The sequence below is a fragment of the Tiliqua scincoides genome, chromosome 10 (assembly GCF_035046505.1).
Source record: "Tiliqua scincoides isolate rTilSci1 chromosome 10, rTilSci1.hap2, whole genome shotgun sequence".
In the NCBI taxonomy this organism is placed as follows: Eukaryota; Metazoa; Chordata; class Lepidosauria; order Squamata; family Scincidae; genus Tiliqua; species Tiliqua scincoides.
The window spans coordinates 21,590,379-21,616,444 of NC_089830.1; the positions used below are offsets into that span (position 1 = coordinate 21,590,379).

The 26,066-nt window shown below is 45.6% G+C and overlaps 1 protein-coding gene and 1 pseudogene across 1 annotated transcript in view; both read left to right on the forward strand.

Moving 5' to 3' along the window:
* DMKN (dermokine) overlaps nt 1-2,816 on the forward strand; it is a 15,061-nt gene extending 12,245 nt beyond the window's left edge. The window contains exons 18-21 of the mRNA XM_066639051.1: nt 7-51; nt 1,044-1,103; nt 2,529-2,553; nt 2,685-2,816. Of these exons, the coding sequence (XP_066495148.1) occupies nt 7-51; nt 1,044-1,103; nt 2,529-2,540 (117 nt within the window). The 3' untranslated portion in view covers nt 2,541-2,553; nt 2,685-2,816. The remainder of the gene's footprint in view (nt 1-6; nt 52-1,043; nt 1,104-2,528; nt 2,554-2,684) is intronic.
* Nucleotides 2,817-20,758: 17,942 nt separating this feature from the next.
* LOC136661760 (5S ribosomal RNA) lies at nt 20,759-20,878 on the forward strand (annotated as a pseudogene).
* The last annotated feature ends 5,188 nt before the right edge of the window (nt 20,879-26,066 follow it).

The window sequence follows — 26,066 nt, forward strand, 5'->3', positions numbered from 1 at the left end:
TTGCAGCAGTTCCACAACACCGGAGGAATGGGGATTTTTAACGCCAATGGGGTAAGTGCCCAGAATTCTTAAGCATTCTGGGATTGATCTTTAGCAGATCAAGGATTCCTAACTTTGTGTAATGGATAGGGAGAGAACAACTTTACCTTTCTCAGCTGGGTGCAATGTGTGTATGTGTTTCAGTGCTTGTGAATGGGGCTGGTACGATAAATTGTGCTTAGCATGGTTATGATGACAGGGATAATGATAATTAAGATGGTGACAATGATGGTAATTATTTATTATCGTCCTTATATTATTTATGATAGCCACAATGGCAACATAATCCATGATAAAGTGGAAGTAAGCAGGCAATGCTTTTCCTGAATAGTAGATGGAAATAAAGGGGAGAATCAAACTTGTGGGGGGGGGGAACCTGTCTGAAGACACTCAATGTCCTTCACAGAATCAAAGCTCATCACCCAGTGGTGTCGCTAGGGCAGTGCGGGAGATGTTGACCTCACTGGGTGATGCACATGGGGGGGTGACACCACTACTGGCCAAAAATTTTAAAATCATGGTATTTTAAATCATGATGGTAAAATCATAATACCATCATGTTATATATCAATCGATGCGCACTTTTGTGCAGAGTGCAGTGAAACAAAATGCATTGAAATAGCTCTATTCTATCAAAAGTTATAGCCAAAAATACAGCAAGGGCGGGGCAATGGTACATCACCATGCCCACTACCTGGGCGGTGCCCCTCCCACTGCATGGGAGGATGTCCCTCATAGGGGTGACATGCTGGCCTCCCACACTGGGTGATGCAAACCCTAGTGAGACCACTGTCATCACCCTCACCATCTGATAGCCCTGGTCTTAAGCATTTTTGCTACTTGACTGTCTCTGCCTTGGTTTCTCCACTTGTGTCCTTTCCAAATGTACAACTCAGACCTTTCTCCAGCTACTGCTGCTCCCATCAACTAACAAGAGTCTAAATACAAGATATGGGGGTTTCCATTCACCCTGCTTAAATCATCCTCTCTCCGCTTTTTTCTAGAATATAGGGAACAATAACGGGAATATTGGAGGAGATGACAACAGCTACATTGGCTATGGAGTAAGTGCCCCAAATCTTATCTGTGTCTTGAGACTGATCACACAGGCCTACAAAATTGAGGGTCAGAAAAATTTTCCCCAAACTTTATGGTGGTTTGATATGAATTTGGGGTGCCGATTCCAAAAATGGCATCCGTTTTGCCCTATCACGTCTAGTTTTGGAGACACGGCATAGCCTCATTAGGGAATGGTTCAAGCAGCTTCCTCATGAGGAAGCCACGGTGTAGGCTTCCTGATGAGGAAGCTGCTTGAACCATTCACTAAAGAGGCTACGCCGTGTCTCCAAAACTAGACGTGATAGGGCAGAACGGATGCCATTTTTGGAATCGGCACCCCAAATATACCCAGGAATTGGTGGAATGTTTAAGGAAATGTGTGTTGTCCTGTGTCATTAGCCATGCACTCTTCTGCAATCCTCCTTAAGACCATAACAAAGCTTTCAACAGATGGTATATTCTTCTGGTTGGGACAATTTAAACAATTTTCTCTTTTGAAGTAAAAAGATGCTTTCCCCTCTAGAAGAGATCTGAATTCATTCTGGTTTTGGCTCAGTAGATTATTCTAGTTTAGGGAGGGAATAGCTCTTAAGAGTATGATGTATATACCTTTTAAATGGGCGACATTATGGAGATTTTAAATTGGACTGGCTTGTTTCCAGGTCTTGTACCTGGGAAGTAAGATGCTGCTCAGATAGAACTAGGAAGGAACGACCGCTGTAAAGAGACAGCAGACATCATAACAAGGATTGGTAAAGGTGATCTGGGGCCAGCAGGTGGATAATCCAGAGGATGGTGAGAGTGGGAAGGGGGGTTCTGAGAAGGGGGAGTCCCAGAGCTAATGGTGATGTGAGGGAACAATGCCGAGGCAGAAGGTGAACCAGAGCTTCTAGGTAGTGATAGAGGATGTCGGGGGAAAGAAAATGTGTGATGCACTTTGTGCACTGTGGGTAGGCAGGAGACAGAAGACATTGGTCTCAAGTACCAGGGAGGCTTTAAGTGGGTTCTTCAGGTTCTTGCTTTGATGATTAGAGAATCCAGAGAGAGAATAGCCTCTCTGATTGCAACAGGCTGTCACGAAGCCTTGGGCAATCCAGTCTCATGCTGGGGCCGTGCCAGCAGTCTGCAAGCTATCTTTCTCTGAAGACCTCAACCTCACCTACCTCACAGGATTGTTGTGAGGACAAAAGGAGCTATGTACACCACCTGAAGCTCCTTGGAGGACAGGTGGTATAAAAATTATGCATAAATAATCTCTTAACCAGTGTGGCATGCAGAATATGGTGGGGCTTCTAGAGTCCAGGGCTAAAAGGCCATTTGCTGTTGTGTCACAAGAGGAGAGGAAATAATGTTTCCTAGGGGATGCTCTTTTAATGGGTTTTGATGTGTAATTAATGGGTATTGATGTGTTGTGTTGGTTTCTGTTACAGCCTGGAAAATAACCTCATAACCTTTGTGAGTATCACCATTTCAGCAGAAGATTAAGCAGATCTCTGTGAATCTAACCTGTCTCGCACACATTTTGGGAACTGCCTTTGGGGCTCAGCTTCTTCTTCGGAATTCTTACCAATATTCTTCTTTTACAGACCTAGAAACAAGCTTCAGCAACTGTCCAGATTACTTCTACCCTGCCATCATTGACAAGCGTGCCCTTCTGCCCCTCTTGCTTAAATGTGGTCTGCAGGGGCGGAGCCTTCTCCTGCTCTTGATTCCCCCATGTCCCCTTTGCTAATCAATAAACCTAGCTTTTCACATCAGTGTTTGTCTCTGTTAATTAAGAAGAGGAAGAAGAAACAGCACAGTCTGGGCCCGGATTACCAAAAATCAGGACCAGTTGTTCTCAATTGGGCTATGTGCTTAAGGGAGCCCCAAACTAGGGTAATCTCCAGTTACTCCTTTACCTTCCACTAGGGGTCCCCACCCTGGAGGAGACTATGTACAAACTCTGGATTTTAGAGGTAGCCTACCTCTGAATGTCAAATGCAAGGGGGTCACCACAGGACCCCAGTAGGTTGCTGTGTGTGGTCCTAGAGGCACCTGGTGGACCACTGTGAGGTACAGGAAGCTCAACTAGGTGGGCTCATGGCCTGATCCAGCAGGGCACTTCTTACGGGACAGCATTTTGGTGCCGATTCCCCCTTTAATTCAGTTCCAGTTTTTCCACACCAATCTCTTAGGGAGTCAAGGAAACTGAATTGCACTGCTTCCCACAAGCCAGGCAGCCATTGAGGTTGACTTTGCAGCCCAAGCTCAGTGGGTCACCAGCCTGCAACTCTGAGCCAGGCAGCTTCTTGAGATGGGTTCTGGTCCCCATTTGTGACTCTTGCTTATCTCAAGGCGCCCATCATCGCCATGACTCTATTCCAGTTGTTCTCAGACTTTTTAGCGTTGTGACCCACTCAAACCTCTGTGGCTATAATAGGGATAGGACAGCAGTGCTCCCCCCCAAGTAGCAGGTTGTTTAACCCTTGATGCACATAGCCTAACCTATCCTGTCAGTTTCACAAACCATTGGCTCATGACCCACTGGTGGGCCATAGACTCACAGTTTGACAACCACTCCTCTATTCTATGCAATTATATATAGTCTGGAAACCTTTATTGGCATTTAAAGAAACAAACGGCAAATGGGTACACAAAACAGTATAACAAAGCCAATGCTTGACTATATACCAAGAGAAAAGAAAAAATCACATCAGGAGATTAAAAAAAAAAGGAGAAAATGAAGCTATATAGTTCAAGAAGGGAATTTTAACTTAGAAACAGCTAGTTAGCTAGGAAAGATAGGAAAGATAGTCAGCTAGGAAAGATAGTCTACTACAACATTAGTGATAGCCACAGAGCTATCACTTAATAAGATAGGTAGAGGGTCAGCAGAAGGACCAGGCAAAGAAGATAGCATAGGGATCAGGAGAGTGTCATGAAGGGAATAGTGAGCTGGGCAACGAAACAAAATGTGGTCCATTGTATCCGGTTCAAGAGAACAAAAAGGGCATAGTCTGCAATCGTGAGGGATCTTGGAAAATCTGCCAGAATAAACGGCTGAAGGAAAAATGTTAAATCTCGCTAACATAAACGCTCTCCTCTTAGTGGGATCGGTTAACATACTAAAATAATTAAGAAAACAACCACGTGAAGGGAGAAGACCAAAGAACTGAGGGGAGCAGATTGGGTTAAGATTAGAGGAAAGTTGAATAGATTTGAGTTCCCAAAGTTTGGCTTTAATAATTGAATGGGCCCTATGGAGATTGGAGTCGGCGAGATGTTCAGGGGACAAACCCAGCAATAAAAGCTTGCAATCAATAAGATGGAGCCACTTAGAAAGATAAGAATCCTTAAGCTATGCAATTAGTACAGAATGTTCTGGCCCAGATGGTTACTGGAGTGAGGCAGTTTGACTCAACTAGACCGCTGCTCCAGCAACTACATCAGCTGCCCGTTTGTTTCTGGACCCAATTCAAAGCACTGGTATTGATATTTTAAGCCTTTCAAACCTGGGTCCAGTTTATCTGAGGGATTGCCTTCTCCCATAACATTTTGGCCAGCCCTCCTAGGTTAACTGAGCTCTTCCAGAGGCTCTTCCATAAGTGTTGCCTCTGTCCCAAGTTAGAGGGCTGGCAGTGTGGGAGGGAGGCAGCCTTCTCTGTAGTAATGCCACAATTATGGAACACCATATTGGGGGAACTAAGAACTACTCCTCTCCCTCCTGGATTCTTGGTGAAGTCATGCAAGGGCTTGGCTGCTCTCTACATTGAATAGACCAGGGGTTCCCAAACCCCGGCACTGGGGCCATTTGCGGCCCTCTAGGTCTCTCAATGTGGTCCTCAGGGAGCCCCCAGTCTCCTATGAGCTTCTGGTCCTCCGGAGATTTGTTGGAGCCCACACTGGCCTGACGCAGTGTGTGGGTGACTGTTTGACCTCTCGCATGAGCTGAGGGATGAAGGCTCCCTGCACTGCTTGTTTTTTCACATCTGTGATGCAGTAGCTGCAGCAAAGGAAGGGCCGGCCTTGCTTTGTGCAAGGCCTTTTATAGGCCTTGAGCTATTGCAAGACCTTCATTCATTCATATAAGTTCATCTTTAATATATTCATTTATGTAAACTTATGTAAATTTATTCAAATTTGAAATGTAAATTAATTCTCCCCCCCCCCGGCCCCTGACACAGTGTCAGAGAGACGATGTGGCCCTCCTGCCAAAAACTTTGGACACCCCTGGAATAGACAAAGGTGTTTCTTACCAGAAAGTCATCAAATGCCACAGCACTGAGGCATTCGGATCCCTGCCATTTTGGGTGTTGAGCAAGTTCCTTGAAGCTGAGATGCCAGCTGAAAAAAAAATGGCCACTTCTCTCAAACTGGGTGGCTGAAAGCTACCATGCCACAGTTTGGCCTGTGTGCTTCAAGATAAGGGAGGATAATGAAGAAAGAGGAAACTCAGGATTCTTGTGCCTTCCATCAATCAAAGATGATGATGATGAACAACCCTAGAGCACTTTTGTATTTGTTATACTCTTAAATGTGCCACTTTTGTACTTGTTGTACTCTTAAATGTGCCACTTTTGTACTTGTTGTACTTTAAATGTGGCATGTCAAGGAATGGTAAATTGATAACAATTGCTGCAGGTCCTAAATCATGGAGCAAAACCACTGCCCTATTCAGTACAATGGGCCTTTGGTATCCACAAGACCTCTTCTGGGACCCCCTGTGGATACCAAACTCTGCAGATAATTAAATCCATGGTTGAGCCTCAGAGGACCTTTCAGATGGGACTGAAACATACTGAAATTTGATGATGCTAGCCTGTAGATAAGGACGGCCCACTGACTCTGCAGTTGTCTCATGGGTTGAGAGTTCTTTACAAAGTACTTATGAAAGTTGTTCTCCGCTTGATAAGATTTTAGAGTTGCAAACGCACAGAGCACAAATGGGACTGCCAAAGAAGGACCGAAAAAGGGCACTAAGGAAAGGGAAATATGCTAGCAGGTCTGAAGGGTTGCACAAGGTCTTCCAGGGAAATAAAAAAGGGTGAGGACCCTTGATTGTGAGGAAAGAGGACTGGGAGTATCAAGCAGTGGTTCCTTCAAAGGCTGAGTCACTGGGCTGGGCCCACGGAGACAACCGTCGCCCAAGAGGACTCTTGGCATGAATAGAATGATCTCTCCGCCCCCTTTCCAAAACCCAACTTGAGAAGGGGAGAGAGAACGTATCAACCCAAGGATGAAGGTCCAGGTTGGGGTTGCTTTCTTCATCATCTGCCTGCTTGCCCAGCAAGGCATCACAGGTGAGCCTCAGGTAAGACGGACCTTGACATATTGCATGGTGGTGGATGGAGAGGCCGGTGCATGTGTTTGCTAAGTCAAGCTGAATATTAATTTCGCACACATTTGGTATTTGGAAGAACTTTTGATTTCAAGTGGCTCATTCAACAGCACACGGGAATAATTTTGGATGCAACCCAGCCATGCTGCAAAGCAGGGATTCAGTCTACCCATCAACACATGTACGTTTAAAAGCTGACAAACCTCTTTGCAAGCTAGCGGGCTGCTGGGCAAGTGAAAGAGTTGCAATGAACAACTGTTTGATGAGGGTATCATCAAAGGGTATAATTGTAGATGTTGTTTCATCTGGAATTTATCTTATCTCTGTGATCTTCCCTTCCATGAATTCTTGCTCTAAGATTTTTCCCTCCAACTGTCTGGTTTCTTCCTAGATTGTGTGTTTGCTTATCCTGATGTATCTATATTAGTATCCAAATTTTTCTGTGCACCCTAGTCACTAATCTAGCTACTGCTGCTCATATCCACTGATATAGGTTTAATACTCAGGAATTAAGTGTTTTGTTTGATTAAGTCATCCACCTAAATAATACGCTTTATCCTCCTTTTCAGAAGACCAATAGTGAAAGTAAAGGTGTCCCCATATTCAGTGGAGTAAGTACCAGAATTCCTCTATGTTTTGAAATTGCTCCTTCACTGTTAAATAATGTTCTCTTATAGATTCATTTTCTGCTTTACTGTAAAACTGCCAAGAATGCTAGTTCTTTGCATTAAACCACTAATTTATCCATCTCTGTTCCCCCTCCATTTTCTTTCCAGATCTACATCCCAGATTCTGCTCCTGCTGCCTTTACACATGTCCATAGACACAGGTTAAACATGAGAAAAAATGGGATTTTCCATTCACTCAGCTAAACTGTTCTCTTTTCCAGCATAATGTTGCAGGGAACATTGGAGGTGGAGCCCGTAGTCAAGACTACTATGGAGTAAGTGCTCAAAAAACCTCTCTTTGTCTTGCAATTGATTTTTTACTGATCAATCTTGTTGTTTTTTTCAGGAATATCAACTGAAACATTTTTCCTTTTGTTTGTTTTCAATTCTCATTTGAACTTTCCAGATGATTTTCCTGATAACTTCCTGATTTAGTCCTGTTGTGAGAGGTTGTAAGGAGAGTAGAACTGGGAGGAGATAGGGCATGGGTGGTAGATTGGGCCCAGAAGGGGGAGCTGGTCCAGTGGCAGCGGTATATGCCAAATCCTGAGCCCCTTCTCAAGCCTGATCCACCTGCATGGATCAATTTGGCAGTTGCAGGTCCATAAAGCTGACCCATAGCAGCTGCTGGGGCTTAGCTCAGGACAAGGGGGTAATATCTATTGCTCATATCCATTGACACAAATCTAAGAAATTGGATTTTACAGTCCAAAATTATTCTCTTTCCCAGGTTATAGGGACTAATAGTGGCAATGTTGGAAATGGACCTGGAAGCATCATCAACTATGGAGTAAGTACCCAGAATTTCTCATTGTTTCTTGCCTTCCATCCAGCCATGTTACTAGCCTGGGTAACACTCACCTGGCAGGCACCCTGTGCCATGTATGCAGATGTGTCATGTATCCTGCACTAAAAAAAAAAACAACAATGTCAGACAGCCATCTTCACTCACATGCTGTCACCTCTGTGAAACTTCCCTGGCTCCAGACCTGACCATGAATTGTTTGCTTGCCCTGACTTATCTATGTTGGTTTCCCCATAAATTCTGCCCAGGTGTTCATTTCAGATCCCTATCCTTCTACTTTTGGTAGCATCCTGTGAAACAGGCTAAGCACAAAGGAATTCCGTTGGTTTTTCCAGTTACCCACCTAAATGATGCTCTTTCTGTTTGTCTTCAGACCATACATGTTATTGCCCACCCAAGACAAATAGGTGGGACCACCGACCATGTAGTAAGTGCCCAGAATGCCTCTGTATTCCTCTATATTGAGATGAACTGTTAGTTGATCACTCTTGCTCTCTTTTTGGTAGGACAATGTTATTTACTTAAAATTGTTCCAAATATCTCAGCAGATTTTGCTTTCCTTTTGTTGGAATTCAATTCCTTTGGGGGTACATCATGAGCCAACTTTCAAAGGATTCTAGAAAACAGATGTTTTGTTATATGTGTACTTGCACATACGTGTGTCACTGAAAAAAGTGTGATAGCAACATTATGACACCAAAGGGTCTAGATCAGGATTTCCCAAACTATGGTTTGTGACCCACTGGTGGGTTGTGAATCCATGCCAGGCGGGGCATGCCCTCGGCCCTCCCACTTGCCGTCACCTCTGTTTGGCTTCAAATCTGAGCCATTCCAGAGGCATGGGGAGGCCCCAGGCCCCTCTGGGTCACGCCAGGCTGGCAACCTACTCTACAGGAATCTACAGGCCTCAGAATGGCCCGAAAGCTACTTCCAAGTTTCAGAAGGAAACTTCTGATTTGCCTTCCAAAAATGGAAGGATTTTTTAGAGGCTCCTGTAGCCCATTAGGAGCTTTGGGTTGATGAGGTGGGTTACAGGGTGGAAAAGATTGGGAACTGCTGGTTTAGGTCAGGGATGCCAAATCTGTTTCATACAGAGGGTTGAATTAGCATTCATGGTGCCTGAAGAGGTCTGGAAGTGACATCATTAAGCAGAAAGTGACATCATTAAGCAGAAAATGACATCATTAAGCTGATGATGACCAGGAATAAAGCACTGTGTTTTCACATAGAAACTCATTAGCTGCAAATGACAGAAGAGAACATGTGCAAATCTTGTTCAAATTTTCAAGATGTGAAAGAGCCCAATTATCAAGCTGGGAGAAACCAATTATAACAGGGGCTGGATATATTGCTTCCGGGGGGCCACATTCGACCCTCGGGCCTTATGTTTGACACCCCTTGTTTAGGTCATCCTCCTTGTTATCCTTTTAGAGAGGATAGATCCATCAGAGGGAGCAGAAGGTTATCTAACTCTTGGAATTTTTACTTAATTTGGGGAGGAGTGGATTGACTATTTCAGCACATTCTCAACTCCTACTGTTTTGTTTTGCTTTCATTGCAGCTGCCCTTCTACCCATTGCTAGAAGAGTAAGTATCAATAAATGCAAATAGTCCCTTGAGACTTGCATTGCATTAAAATATCCCACATCACCACTTATTGTGTTGCCTTATTATTTTGGATTCATACTTATCTCCTCCTATTATCTTATTGTAGCCATTCTACTTTCCTGGAGCTAGAAGAGTAAGTATCAATGAATGCAAATAGTCCATCTAGACTTACAATGCATTAAAATATTCCAGCATCACCGCTTATTTCTTTACCATTATTTGGGTATGTTCTCAACCCCTACTGCTTGATTTTTATTTCAGGCACCCCGCAGGAGAGGGGGTAGACAAGTAAGTACGAGCTGCTTCAAATAATTGTTTTAGACCAGCTTTATGTTAATTCTATTCCATATCACTGCATATTTTTGGCATCAACTGCTTATTTGAATACTTTCTGAACTCCTAACGTATTATTTTTATTTCAGTGGTCCCGTAACAGAGGTAATAGACAAGTAAGTATTTGCAACTGCAACTGTTCCGTCCAGGCCAGCCTTGAGACAAGACATTAAAATATTCCATGTCACTGTTTACTTTTGAACAATGTGCAATGTGCCCAGAAAAATATATATGAAAGGCCAAAATATCAGTTGAAGGGAGTCAGGCTGAACAGGGACTTCAGCTGGAAGGATATAACAATTGTCCCACAGGGACAGAGTACAAAAATCAGCAATTCTCAAACTGCGGGTCAGGACCAACCTGGTGAGTTGGGACTTGATTTCTGGTGGGCTCCACAGAACCTCCTGTGAAAACAGGGGTGATGCAAAGAACAGATAACTAATTGCCTCAAGCCCTGAAGTAATTACCAAAAATCAGATACCTGCTAATTGCCCTGCAAAGAGCTGAGCTCCTGCAGTTTTCCTAGGATGGACCTCTCATCAATGTTTCTTGTCTTCATTTACAGTATCAGAGACCCAGCAACCCATGACAACAGACATCTAGAGGCTACTGCAACCCTGCCATTCACCCCTTCTCTTTAGCGCTTTTGCTGCTGCTGACTTATCAAACCTCCTTTGCTCATAAAAATACCTGGCTTGGCAAGTCAGCTCTTCTCTGTCTCATTTGCAGACATCATTGCTCAAAGGGATTCTACAAACTCTGCTAGGGATTTGCTAGGCAACCTCCTGATCCCAAGACAGCCATAAACTGCATTTTGACCTCCAGTTTAGCTTTGTTCTGGGTACAAGACTGTATATGTGTGTGCTCATATGTTGGTAGACATGAGTGTATGTGTATGACAGTGGTGTTGGCCACACAGTCCCACATGTTGGTTGAACTTGTGGCATGGGAGAAACCTAATTGTTGTTCCTTATGCCTACTTACCTGTCTCACACCCCCCACCCACCCAGCCAGCCAGCCAGCCAGCCAGCCAGCAGCCAAACCTGTAACAACCATCAATACAGTGCAACAAAGAACCAAAAGGGGGGGGGGTAGAAGGCAAGAAGAAGACAGGAAAAGCATGAACTTAGGGGAAAGTTTAAAAGAATTAACAGGTCTGCTCATTAACTGCTCTGCTATCAGTTGGCAATGTTTCTTGGCAAACTAACAAAGCATCTAGCTGGCTAACCACAGACACCTGCAAGAGATGAACTTTAGAAGACAGCACACATTTTAATTAGATAAGCAAGCATCCTTGAACAAATCAAAGTGAGACAAGGCTACTCCCTCTTTGAAAGTAATGGGCGAGAAGATGAAAGGGACAGAGCGGAAAGTATCAGGAAACATCTGCTTTTGGAGACTTTTTGTTTAAGAACATAAGAATAGCCCCACTGGATCAGGACATAGGTCCATCTAGTCCAGCTTCCTGTATCTCACAGCGGCCCACCAAATGCCCAAGGGAGCATACCAGATAACAAGAGACCTGCAAGGCATTCTGGGAATTGTAGTTAAGAACATAAGAACAGCCCCACTGGATCAGGCCATAGGCCCATCTAGTCCAGCTTCCTGTATTTCACAGCAGCCCACCAAATGCCCAAGGGAGCACACCAGATAACAAGAGACCTCATCCTGGTGCCCTCTCTTGCATCTGGCCTTCTGACATAGCCCATTTCTAAAATCAGGAGGTTGCACATACACACAGTTTGAATTGCAACTGAAACAGAGGCAGGTCATAGGGACTAAAAGTTACTTGAAAAGTTTAAGAGAGCAAAGAAGCTGGCTGAAGCTTAGTTCAGAGAGATTACACTTTAGCAGGTGCTAGGCAACTACTGAAGAGGAATGAGGTCACTTCTTAGCAAGGATGTACACCACTATGCCTGCCAATATTAACTTATAACTTTATATTGTATTCTTTAATGCCTTTTAGGGCAAAAGACATATCCCTTAATACCAATGTACTCAAGGTAACTGGTCACAATAGTTATATATAGAATTCTATATATCTATATATATTCTATATATAGAATATAGAATTAAGCTATAGAAGTTTTAGTTCAGTAAAGCTTTTGAAAACCCTTTTAATAAAAGGAACCAGAAGAAACAAGTGTAAAAGATAAAAGGACCGTATCAGGGAGCACTAACGAGTTGGGCACGCCAAGAAACAGGTCGGAAGTTCTGCCAAAGATGAGGTCTTCACACCTGTGTTGTATCCTCTTTTAATGAGGTTAGTAAAAGGGCATGTCAAAAAACTCTTAATTGAATTGATGGATGTGAATAAGGGTCAGTACTGGAAACTTTGTGATTCAATATGTTTAATTGTTTGATTTCACCTTTTTTGGAGACATGTAACTTGAAGCTCACCTATGAGGTGTCTCTAATGTTATCTTTAGCCTATTAAGAGTTAGCCCCACCTATGATGAGGATTTTCAGTGAATAGGAAGACTGGATTTCAGACAAAGAGCTGAGGATCGTATAAAAAGTGTCCCATGCCTCTGAAAAGGGCCTTCTGGATTTGAGCTGAGTCTCCCAGAGGCCACAGGCATGCCTTGCTGAAACAATAAACAGCCTTCCACCTTCCAGTGTCTTGCTTATCTGGTCTCAGCGACACTGGACAGACCCACCCCGTCTACCAACTGGCGCTGCCCTTCGGGGCAGGGTATGACATTCCTGTGTTTGCACGCTGGGATGATGGGACCCTGTTTCCCCCTCCTGCCTCTCTGGCTTCTTCTGGGTAAGGCACAGTGGCGTCCCTAGAGTTAGAGCCAGGGGGGCATGTGGCACTGGGTGGTGAGGATTGCCTGGTGTCCCATAGCACTCAGAAAGCTTTCTGAGCCTCCAAAGCATCCCTAAACAGTACTTCAGGAAAAACTGAAATACTGTTTAAAGGGCCCCCTGGAGGCCCAGAAGGCTTTCCAAATGCTCTGGGAGGCCGCGCAAGGCTCTGGAGTGCCCAGGAAAGTAAGAGGGGGTACTAGCCTTGGGAGAGCACACTCTGCTGTCATGGCCCTGGGCGTGACATCACCCAGGGTCACCACTGGTTTGACATGGGCATTGTGGGACCCTGGGATATTTTATTTTACTTATTTTTCACATTTTTTAATACGACCCTTCCTCCAGGGTAGTGTACATAGTTCCTTCCTCCAGGGAGCTCAGGGTAGTGTACATAGTTTCCTCCCCTCCTGTAGATTTCACAACAACCCTGTGAGGTAGGTGAGGCTGAAAGAGAGAAAGAGACTGATCCCAGGTCACCCAGAAAGCTTCACAGCTGAGCAAGGATTTGAACCTGGATCTTCCAGGTCTGACTCCCAAACCACTATTGCCATTCTGGCTTTTCAAGAGAACAACTAAGGGCCCAATCCTCTCCAATTTTCCAGTGCTGGGGTATGCACTGCAATTTTCCAGTCTATGGGGTATGCACTGCTTCCTGTGTTGGGGAGGCAGTCTTGGAGGCCTCCTCAAGTATGGGAACTTTGGCTCCCTTACCTCGGGACTGCATTACGGCTGCCCTGGTGCTGGATTGGGATAGGATCGGGTCCTTAATCTGCACCAATATACATAGAAAAGCACCATCATCACACCAGCATTGCAACCCACACTAAGTCTTCACCTGCCTTGAGGTTCTCCCTGATCCTGGGCTCCTGCTTTTCTCTCTTCCTTGCAGTCTACCTGTCACCTGTGATCAAATTGTGTTACCCAACTAACACCCAAATAGTACGAAGTAGGCAACTGTCCCCCTCTCCAACCAACAGCCAATCAAGGGACAATCAAGGAATCAATGGGCAATCAAGAGGGCAACCAGGTAGACTAGCCTCTAAAGCGCAGGTGGGCTGCAGGAAAATGCTGAACTGCACCTGCTAGGCAGGAAAGCAGTTTATTTAGTTATTTACATGTTTATACTGCCATTCCTCCAAAGAGCTCAGGGCAGTTTATACAGCTGCTCCTCCCCTCTTTTTTGCCCTCACAACAACCCTGTGAGGTAGGTGAGGCTGAGAGAAAGTGACTGGCTCAAGGTCACCCAGGAAGCTTTGTGGCTAAGGGGGGATTTGAACCTGGATCATCCAGGTCTAAGTCCACCTCCCAAACCACTACACCACCCTGGCTCACAGTTCACACATTTGCTGAGGAACTCCCTCCAGCTGTCCCAGAAGCCCTTCCTAACCCAGCCCGTCCAACCCAGCTTCTCAAACCCAGCTTCTCAAAGGCTGGATGTGGACCAAATCCACAGGTATCATAAGATTCACACAAGGGCAAGACATTTCTAGCAATAACCCGCAAGACAAACATGTTGCCTGGCATGCTCTGAATAAATACACATGTACATTGTGCTGAGCGCATGCTAGATGAGCATGACCGAGGGCAGTCTCATGGGATTATGCTTGAACTGTTGGCAAGGAAACATCAACTCTCTCACAGGGGAAAAGACAATCTTGGGACCGCCGCACCACAGTGGCATTTGTAGGGGGCAAGGGCAATTTTCTGGGGCTCCATGCTGCTGGGGGGGGGGGGTGTCATTGTGACTCTGAATGCCTCCCAGAGCCTTTAAAAGGGGACTTGTCCCTGTTTGAAGGCTCATGGGGCGTTCTGAGTTAGGGTGTGACATCACACCCAGAAGTGATGTCACTTCCAGGTGTGATGGGGCATAATCTTGAAGTTTGCCTCTGTGTCTAGCTACACCACTGCTGCACTATCAGTTGGCTGGTTTAAGAGAAATCTTACCTTCAGGATAAAATTCCATGACCTCACTTGGTCAGAAAGAACCTTGCGGTGCTACCAATACTGAAAGAGAACCAACTCTCTCAGTTAGGCAATAAGCATATCAATTAGTTTGGCCCTTAATCTCACATTGCAGGCCTTCCTCTTGCTTTTTTTTCTGGCATGGGGGGCAATGCACGTTTAGCAGGCACCTTGGTGACTACTGCTAAGATCCCCTCCACTCTGAATGGTTATGCAAAGTGTGGAGCATCTCAGAGCCATGACATCACAGAGTAGCCCAAAACAAAGTTGATGTGCAAAGCCAAGTTTATTGTTTAGCCAAGGGAACTGGGGGGGGGGATCAGCTGCAGGAAAATGGTCATCTACTGCTTCAGCCGGTTTCTGGGTCTGTAAAAGAAGAAACATCGGTAAAGGTTCAAACCACTGAGAAAAGAACTCCAAGACGGAGCTATTGTGTTTCGCAAAACTTGAGGCAGAAGCTACTCCAAAAGACACCAGCATATCTTGGAAGCTAAGCAGGGTCAGGCCTGGTTAGTACTTGGATGGGAGACCACCTGGGAATACCGGGTGCTGTAGGCTTATACCATAGTCTTTCCAGACTGAAGGTTGCCAACCATCTACACCACCAAGCAGTGGTGTCACTAGGGTTGGCGTCACCCAGTTTGGAAGGCTAGCATGTCACCCTCCTGATGGACCTCCTCCCATGCAGTGGCCGGGGCAATGCCCCACGTGGTGGACATGATGATGCACCATCGCTCTGCCCCTGCTGGTTTTTGGGCTATAACATTTGACAGATTATATATATTTAAATGTGGTTAGTTTTATTGCAGTCTGCATGAAATCACACATCGAGTGATATATAACATGATGGTATTATTTGAAAATACCAATATTTTAAAGATTTTGGCAGCAGTGGTGTCACCCCCCCCCTTGTGCGCATCACTTGGTGTGGCCAGCAACCCATGCACCCCCCCCCAGAGACGCCACTGGTTCAAGAAGTGCCCAAACAGTAGGAAGAAGTCCAAAGGGGGGGGGGGAAGACCACCGTGAAAAATGATCAGTTGGAGGTGTAAATTCCTAACCAAGAGAGTAATCCAATAAGTTTTTGGACACTTACTCAATTCCTGTAACGCATGTTGGATCCTCCACCGTAGTTGTGCCCATTAGCCTGGGAAAGAGAGGGAAGAGAATCATTTAGCAGGAGAAATGGAAATTCCACCCTCTCCAGGGGAGTCTCTGTCAATGAATGGAGCAGCAGCAGCTGGGACATAGCTTGGGGTGTACATCTGGAAAGAATTCAGCTGAGCAAACCACAGCAAATGAACTGGGTTTTGCACAGCTCAAGCCCTCTAAGCAGGAGTAAGGCAGAACTTTAGAGAGTTCAGATTGCTACTATTACAGAGATACCTTTTTTTCCCCATACAGAACAAGAACAAGATTGATGAGCTCAACCAGTCTCAAATCACAGATGTGGTTTTGAGCACTCACTCTATAGTCACGATGTCTGTTGGATCCTGCATTAATGGTACCCCAATTGTCCCCTATATGCTGCAAAAGAGAAGAAAGAGAATATTGTTCCTCTGCCCTGAGTGTCTGTGGGACCATTCTTGCCTCATCCCCACCCAGCAGGAGGCAAGGCAATGAAATGGAGTCACCCTGGCAGGGCTGTGATGTCCCTTATTACTTCTGCCCCCACAGAGGGCAGAAGGGCAGATTCCTCCTTCCAGTGGCAAAGGCTGACCTTCCCGCCCTCCCATCAAATCAGTCTGAGCTCAGCTGGTCAACATTTTTGCAGAGTTAGAATAAAATAGTTTGCTTTCACACTTGACCCTTGGTTGGGAGTATTTTTGCCTACTGCAGAAAAACAACAACGATGAAGAGCTATGCCTCTTTACAATTTAGGGTGCAATCCTAACCAGGTCTACTCAGAAGTAAGTCCTATTTTGTTCAATGGGACTTACTCTCAGGGAAGTGTGGTTAGGATTGCAGCCCCTGTTAAAGATTCTTTCTCAAGGCAGAAGAGAGTAAGATTAATTGGCTAGACCTCAATCACAAACCACAGAGAGTTTTTGGTCACTTACTGCAAAGTAGTCATGACTGTTGGCCCCTCCACCAATGTTGCCAGCAACATTCTGAAAAAGAGAAATTTCAGTGGATGTATGTGCAATCCAGACAGCATGTTTAGTCTATATCAATGTATGTGTGAAGCCGTAGCTGGGTCAAAGTCCTTAGATACATGTCTAGAAAGAACATGGATGGGGAAACTAAGGCACGTAAGTCAGGATATGCAAAGAACTAGCCCTTTAGGACACTCTACTGTGCCACCATGTTTATTATGAAGGGGATCTAGATCTGGGGCAAGGGGTGGGGGCTTTCTTCCTCCTAAAGTCCTCTTAGTCTTCTATCCCCTTTGGAAAATTCCATCGAGGAAGGGCAGTCTACTGAAAGCTTTGCTAGAATCCCAGATATCTCCCCCCCCCCATGGAGAAGAGAGCAATATGTACCAGCTAATGGTTAGTCTAAAAACACAGACAGCCCAATCCTATGCACGTCTACTCAGAAGTAAGTCTCTTTATGGTCAATGGAGCTTACTCCCAGGAAAGTGTGGCTAGGCTTGCAGCCACAGGAATCCTGGCATTAGCACTGATCATTCCCACATCTCCTTTGTTCTGAAAAGCAGCAGAAAGAGCACCAGGTCTTGTTGGACTTGAAAGACCAATTGAATATAGTTCATGTGCTAGTGGATGTGTGTGGCAGGAGCTGGGCTGGGATTTGCAGTGAGCATCTTGGATAAGCTTGGACGGAGATGCCAGCACATCCATTAGAGTAAGCAAACAGCAGTCTAGGAAGCTGATCAACACAGAGCAGGGCAGTCAACCAGGATCCACTCTTATGCCAGCCCACTGCCTAGGATGTATTTTATTTTAAAGACAGCCCTTCAATGCTGAATCAAGGGGGAAAAAATGAAAGACACCTGAAATGATGCTAAATGGAAGAAGTTGGGGAAATTAGATCTCAGGCTCAACTTTCAGTCCTATGCATTGTGTACCTCCCATAACTGTGCATTAAATCCAGGTCCTTCTTACGTGAGCGGTGATGCCTTGCAGGGAGAGCAAGCAGATGAACAGGAAAGCAGCCACCAGGTAGAACTTCATCTCTGGCTTCTTTTGCTCCTTCTCCACTTTTCTCTCTCGGGTCGGATTTTGAAAATGGGGGTAAAGGGACGGCTGTATTTCTACTGGGTGCCATCTTGGGTGGTGGTTGTCTTTGTGGGCCAAGCCCAGTGACTCAGCCTTTGCAGTACCCATCAACTTCTCCTAGTCCTCCTTCCTCAGAATCAAGGGTCCTCACCCTTTTTCCTTTCCTTGGAAGTCGTTGTGCAATCCTTCCAACGCTTTTGTGTATTTCTCTTTCAATGTTGCCCTTTTTGGGTCTCCCTGTTGCAGTCCCATGATGCTCAGCAGTGTTCGTGGAAATGATCGCATGCAAAGAAGGACACCTTTCATCAGGGTGAATTTGAAAAGATTCTCATTGCTAAAGATTGCTTACAATGGAATCTCCTTTGCTTTCCTTTGCTTAGGAGCCCCAAAGCACAGTTTCTATGCCTTGTATTGATTTCAACTGATCGTGTGCTTCTCTGTTTGCTTGTGACCTTGTGTCACCTTTCCCTCCCTACTTGTGGTGCATTCATGTGCATTCCAGGTTAAGAATGGCATGGAAGAAGATCAAACTTTTGGTGAAGTGCCCCCCCCACACACACACAATTTGTTCAATATTGTGATGTTCTGCCCTTGAATAAGGGCCCAATCCTATCCAACTTTCCAGCCATGGTGTAGTCATGCCAATGGGTTGTGTGCTTCAACCTGTAGTGGGAGGGTAGTTATGGAAGCCTCCAGAAGGTAAGGGAATGTTTGTTCCCTAGCCTCTGGGCAGCATTGCAACTGCACTGGCCCTGGAAGGTTGGATAGGATTGGGCCCTAAGGGTACAATCCTAACCCCTTATGTCAGTGCTTTCCAATGGGACATGTGCTGCATCCTTCAGTTGGGTGTCACTCATGGAGGCCTCCTCAAAGTAAGGGAATGTTTGTTCCCTTACCTTAGAGCTGAATTGCCCTTATGTCAGTGCTGGAAGCACTGATATAAGGGGTTAGGATTGCACCCTAAGTCTCCTAATCCAGTTTTCCACGTGGATTCCAGTACCATAACCCACAGTTGTTTTGAGACAAACACAATTATGCAGGGGACAGATAGAGTGGAAAGAGAGATGCTCTTTTCCCTCTCACATAACACCAGAACCAGGGGACAGCCACTAAAATTAAGTGTTGGGAGAGTTAGGACAGACAAAATGAAATATTTCTTAACCCAGCGTGTAGTTAATCTGTGGAACTCCTTGCCACAGGAAGTGGTGATGGCATCTCTCCCAGATACCTCTAAGAGGCGATTGGACACATTTCTGGAGGAAAAGTCCATCATGGGTTACAAGTCATGGGTTACAAGTCATGGGTTTTAGGAATGGGTTAAGTCAGAATGCCAGATGTAGGGGAGAGCACCAGGATGAGGTCTCTTGTTATCTGGTGTGCTCCCTGGGGCATTTGGTGGGCCGCTGTGAGATACAGGAAGCTGGACTAGATGGGCCTATGGCCTGATCCAGTGGGGCTGTTCTTATGTTCTTATGTACAAATTATATCATGGGTTACAAGTTAGAAGTGTGTGCAAGCTCCTGATTTTAGAAGTAGGCTACCTCAGAATGCCAGATGCAGGGGAGGGCACCAGGACTCAGGTTGTGTCTTGTCTTGTGTGCTCCCTGAAGCATTTGGTGGGCCACTGTGAGATACAGGAAGCTGGACTAGATGGGCCTTTGGCCTGATCCAGTGGGGCTCATCTTATGTTAGCCCTGCAGTGCATGTTATATAGTTACATCTCCATTTATGTCATTCTTGCTTCATTTTTGTGTCTTTTGATCAGAGATCCAAAATCACCCTCTGGCCTCTTGGACCCAACAAGCTCACCTGAACAATCCACCCAGTCCTCTGAAGGAAGATCCCCTTTTTGGAGGCTTTGCACTTGTTCAGTGGGACAGACTGGACACCCCACCACAAGTAGGCAAAGAACTTTCTTGGCTGTAGCCCCTTGTTCAGGTTACAAAAAGCTATTTTCTGCCCTTCTATGCTCTTTTGAACAGCTTAAGCTTTCCTCTTCTACTAATCTCCCCATTTTTCTTCCCTTCTGCTTCTTTCTCTGCCCCCCCCCCCCAAGACCACTACTACCCCTGGGTTGCTCTGGGAAGCCTATCTAATCTCCCCGCATATCCTTTCCCCCACATGTTCCCTGAACTTTGCTCTGCCCACTTTCCTTATGAGGAATTATTCCGCCCCCCCCCCCCCCGGTACATTTTTTCTCTGTCTAACCATTTTCTTTAGGGTTCCACTGTGTGTGATTCTTAGCCATAGAGGTTCCCTGAGTTAAGTGTAAATCACATTCGATTGACCCCAGGGTGAATGCCTCTTTTCAGTTTGGGGGCACTAACATAGATTATTTTATGCACCTCTTAGCCTTACCTTCATTTTACATCCCATACCATGAGGTGCCTTTAGGTATGACATCGAATTATTCCCCTGCCCTGGTTCTCTGGGTATCTTATGCCTAACCATGCTATTTATAGGTGTATCATATAGATTGCCCATTTATTTGAAATTGCAATCTCCCTCTATTTATGGAACAATATGTACAACATTTTCAATAGAGACCGTGGCAAATGTTCCTAAAAACCATTCCATTCTGAGTCATCTTGCAATGCTTGGAGCATCTCTTCAGAGCTATGAGACCAGAGAATGGCAGAGACAGAAGTTGCTGTGCAAAGCCAAGTTTATTGATTAGCGAAGGGGGCTGGGGGGGGGAATCTGCAGCTGGAAAGGGAATATATCCTGCAGACAGCATTTAAGCAGGGATGGCAGAAGGGTGATGCTCATGAGCGAAGGGCAGAATAGAAGGCATCTCAGTCACTGCAAGAGGTGGTTGCTGGTTCTGGAAAAGAGTAACACTGGTAAAAATACAAATAGAGAGTAACCCCAAGGGGGATTTTCTTTATAAAATAAAACAGCAAGCTTACAGTACAATCCTAGCTTGTAGGTGGAGCAAGTTTGGGACTGGCTAAGGCTCAACCCAAGGCAAAGGGACTGCAGCAACTGTTACCCTGCACATGCCCGATCTCGTCTGATCTTGGAAGCTAAGCAGGGTCAGGCCTGGTTAGTACTTGGATGGGAGACCGCCTGGGAATACCGGGTGCTGTAGGCTTATACTATAGTCTTTCAAGACTGAAGGTTGCCAACCAAGGCAAGGGGAAAAAATTCCCCTTAGCTCGGGGAGAGCTGCAGCAGCCCCAATGGGTTTACTCGGATCTGCGCCGCTTGACAAGGTGGCGCAGATCCAAGCAGAACAGAGTAGCCTGGAGCTGCTCCACACTACATGGGAACAGGGGCTAGGATCCGGCATAACTGCCGGGTCCTGGCCCAGCCTCCCACTCCCTGCCCGTCCACCTACAGCCATAGGCTGGCTATAGCCTTCATACTCTGCCTCAGAGTTTCCCAGAAGCCATGGGGTGGAAATCTTTGAAGAGAAACACAAAGGATCTTTGGGGGATCAAAAAAGTCAAAATGAACTAGATAATTCAACCAACCCAAGACTCACCCAGATAATAAGGTCATTTCCGAGCACAACAGCACATCATCTCTACAAAATAAATGAATGAATGAATGAATGAATGAATATGTGCATAGTTGATGCAAATATAAAGTGGACAAAGGCAGGCTCATACATTAACCCTTTTTTGCCTGGCCCACAGGTGTACACTTTGGTCCCTGTTGTGTTTATGCAACGTTGGGTTGAAATGGCTTAAATAGTACACACAAAAAGGTAAGTGTGCTTTGAAATAATTGCACCCATGGAATCATTTCAGAACACAGTTTCTGTCACCATGGGCAGACTTGTGCTCATTTTTGGCATGGCTACACCAGCAAGGTAGGGGGAGGTTAGGATTAGGCTCTAAGCATAGGGGAAGTCCCCTATGCGGCAGGGATAGTGCAGAGCATGGTTGAGGAGGAGGGATTTGGTGCGCCCCTGAGGTTAGCAAGAGTCACTGGGAGAACAGCGCCAAGGCTCAAGAGGGTGTCAGGCTGTGTCAGGCTGTGGTCTTAAGGGCTTGCATTGGGAAGTCTGTCTCCATGGCTCTCTTTTGACCCAACTCCCTAGTGCCAAAACCCAGCGCTGGCCTCAAACTTCCTGACACCAGAGGCTACATGCTAAATGTAGTCCCGTTTACCTGATCATGCCAGCCTCTGCTCTTCACATTCTCCAGTGTTCTTATAAAGCACTCCCCTCTGCTATTCATGTCCTCTTCCTCTTCGTTCCCTTCTTCTCTTCCCAATTCAGGGATGGGAGGAGAGGGAGGAGGAGCACGGACGCATTGGCAGCAGAGATGGGCACATACCCACCAATCTGATGCTTGAAGCATCTGCTTCAGTTGGCCACATGGATGGTTCAGCCCTACCCATACTCTCTCTAATCTAAGGCACTTTTCCACTTTTGAATCTGTTTATTTATTTTTTTTTACACCATCTGCACTAGTTAGAGAACCTAATGAATAAGTATTGAGAACATTCAAACCCAGAGACACAACTGACAGATCACATCCTCTTGCTGAAACTTACTCCTCAAAACTGCAAGAAAAGATATAAAAGAAGAGAATAATGAGTTCAAAATGTGTGTCCCCCTCAAGTTCCTATAAATGTTTTGACACAGTCCCCACACCCAGCGTCAAGTGTCCTGACACTCAAGGCAAACATACCACATCCTATCCCTTAACCTGATGTTGTGCCAGCCTCTGAATCTCTTAGACCAGGGGTGGGCAAACTTTCAACTTTAGGGATCCTGAACCTTTAACAGTTGTATAGGAGAGAGAATGTCTGAATTCTCACCTGCTGAAATTTCTTCTTCTAGACAATTGTTAAAGGTCCAGGATCTCTAAGGTTGAAAGTTTGCCCAACCCTGTCCTAGACCCAAGTGTTCTAGCTCAGCAGCCCATCTCCCCTCCATGTTGCCTTTTCCTCTTTCTCCCCACCCCACACTTCTTTTCCCAATCCAGGGATGGAAGGAGAGGAAGGAGCAGTAGAGGCAAGTAGGAGGACAAAGATGGACATACCCACCAATCTGATGCTTGAAGCACCTGCTTCAGTTGGCCACGTGGATGGGCCAGCCCTACCCATACTCTCTCTAATCTAAGGTGCTTTTCCACTTTTGAATCTGTTTATTTTTTTACACCATCTGCACAAGTTAGAGAACCTAATGAATAAGTATTGAGAAACTTCAAACCCGGAGACACGACTGATGGACCGCATCCTCTTGCTGAAACTTACTCTTTCAAACTGCAAGAAAAGATATAAAAGAAGAGAATAATGAGTTCAAAATGTCCCCCCCCCTCAAGTTCCTATAAATGTTTTGACACAGCTCCTTAGTCCCCATACCCAGCATCAATGTCCTGACACTCAAGGCAAACATACCACATCCTATCCCTTAACCTGATGTTGTGCCAGCCTCTGAATCTCCTAGACCAGGGGTGGGCAAACTTTCAACTTTAGGGATCCTGGACCTTTAACAGTTGTATAGGAGAGAGAATGCCTGAATTCTCACCTGCTGAAATTTCTTCTTCTAGACAATGGTTAAAGGTCCAGGATCTCTAAGATTGAAAGTTTGCCCAACCCTGTCCTAGACCCAAGTGTTCTAGCTCAGCAGCCCATCTCCCCTCCATGTTGCCTTTTCCTCTTTGTCCCCACCACCACCCCACTCTTCTTTTCCCAATCCAGGGATGGAAGGAGAGGAAGGAGCAGTAGAGGCAAGTAGGAGGACAAAGATGGACATACCCACCAATCTGATGCCTGAAGCATGTGCTTCAGTTGGCCGCATAGATTGCTTTGGAACATGTATTTCTACCATTCGGCAGAAGTCACTGAACCCAGTGACCCAGTACTGAGAATATTTTAACTCAGAGACACAAGTGACAGGTCACATTACTTACGTATGGAGGCTGCAAGAGAAGATATAAAAGAAGAAAAAGACAAGTTAAAAATGTCCCTCATGCTTCCATACTATTTCAACACAACTCCGTACTCCCCATCCCCCTAACAACATGGGCCTGCAATTTCTTTTTCCCCCAAATTTATGGTGGTATTATATGAATTTGGGATGCCGATTCCAAAAATGGCATCCCTTTTGCCCTATCTCATTTAGTTTCAGAGATATGGCATAGTGAATGGTTCAAGCAGCTTCCTCATGAGGAAGTATACACCACGGCTTTGTCAGGAAGAAGTTGCTTGTACTATTCACTAAACAGGCTATTCTGAATCTCTGGAACTGGCAGTTATAGGGTAAAACTGAACATTTTTTTTGGAATCTGTGCCCCAAATATACCCAGACTAGGACTAACTTTAGAAGAGCAAAATGTGTGTTGGCCTGTGCAGGTGCTTCCTCACAGATGCTCAATCCTATCCAGAATTGGGCTGTACTGTGGAAGGGTTTATGACAGCAGAAGCTGATGTGGAAGTAATGGAGAGGGCAAGGAGGCAATGATCATCTCCCACCTGGTTTAAGTGTTCAACAACATTCCAGCCTGAAAGGATACCCAGCCAAGAGAGGGCTGTTTTAGCAGGTCACGGGCATCTCATGAACAACCTCCTTCCCACTTGAACCTTGTTAGAACGCAGAAGCTATTTAGCAATTGCGCAGTCAGGAATCTCTTAATGGAACACCAGTCTCCGCAGTTCAGGTTTGCTGATACTTACATAAGGATCTCCGGGTCTGGGGCATCTCTACAGGAGGAGAAAAGGAGAAACAATGCTGAAACCTCTGGCCACAACCCCTGCTGTCATGTTTGGGGAGAATGAAAGAAGAGGTATCCTGAAGCAGGTGGCACCAGTGGCATACCTAGGAGGGGTCCACAGGTGCAAGTGCTCCTGGGTGTCATGGCTGGGATGTGGCACCCCCCCCAGTTGTGCTGCCTTGAAGGCCTCCCATGCCTGTCTGGAGGCATTGTGAGAGCCAACGCGTGGCTTCCCCGGTCCTCAGACCTCTGGAGGGCCTGAAAACATCACTTGAAACGTCACCTGGAAGCAGTTTTTCTTCTGAAAATCCAGAAGTGAGGTTTTCAGGCCCTTAGAAGGCCTTTGGATGTGACTGGTGGGGGGTGACGGCATGGTCGTCAGTGGGGAGGCACATTTTGTGGTCTTGGCCCCAGGCGGCACAGGGCTCAGGATCACCCCTGGGTGTCACAGGTGGTGTGTGTGGGTGGAGTGTGTTCTAGTCTTGAAAGATCACTGGTGTTTACTGATACTTACTCCTATAATACAACGACGTTTCTGAAATTAAAAAAAAAAGAAGGGATATATTATTATTATTATATTTATTGAGAATATGAAGCAAGTCCCAGAACTACAAATTGTAGAGAGCAGTTATACACTCTCACCTCAATACAGAGCTACCCTCTCAAGGCCCATCACATTTATGAAGCTGAGTTGAAATCCTTTTGTCAGAATTACAGCAGAACTAATAGAGAAGATAATATATGCTCTACTCTCGCAGATGGTTTCCCCATTGTTGCCCTATTAGCCTCCTAGAATGGCATATGGTCACCAGATGTCTTCCAAGAGTTCCTTAGGACCCATCTATCCCATCAAACCTTTTGGCATTTGTAGCCCTCGTTCCGCACAACCTACTGAAGTGGAGCCCTAACAGATACAAGCTCACCATCTCCCTCTTGCACCATCTCCCTCTTGCTCAGAATGCTCCCTCCCTCAGAATGCACCATCTCCCTCTGGCTTCTCTCAGTTTTGCTCCGCAAACTTTTTGTTCCTTTGATGTGTTGTTAAGACGCTTAGTGGGCCAGATACATCTCTTTGTAATACTGATACTCTGTCAAATGCCAGACACATGGCTGCTGCTATCTCATATATTGAAAGGACAGTATCAGGAAGATGTCCATAGCAGAGATCTTGTCTATTATTGGTTCTGCATGGTCTCCTTATACACAACTGTTCCCATGAGCGTCTTTCCCTCTCCACACCTACATATTATTCCCAAAGAGATGCTCCAAAAAACCTAGGACCCAGTTGAACCTGTAAACATCTGGCTTCTCATGTTATTTCTAGAGTGCCACCACACCAGGGCCAGAAGTTATCGTGGGTGTCCCAGCTCAAGCTTATTTCATGACTTCTCCTCCTAATGGCTTGCTTGATTCTCGTGGCCGATTTCACTCCTCATGGAAGCAATTTGCAGTTGCCTTCTCGACAGGAGTGACACTTAGCTGTCATTAACACTCATGAGCTCTTCCATCACCATGCCCTCTGCCACAAACTGTTTCACCACCATGCAGCAAGTCAGGGTCCTTCTTACCCGGAGAGCAGCACTGGAGCCCCGTTGGAAAGCCAGGCAGATG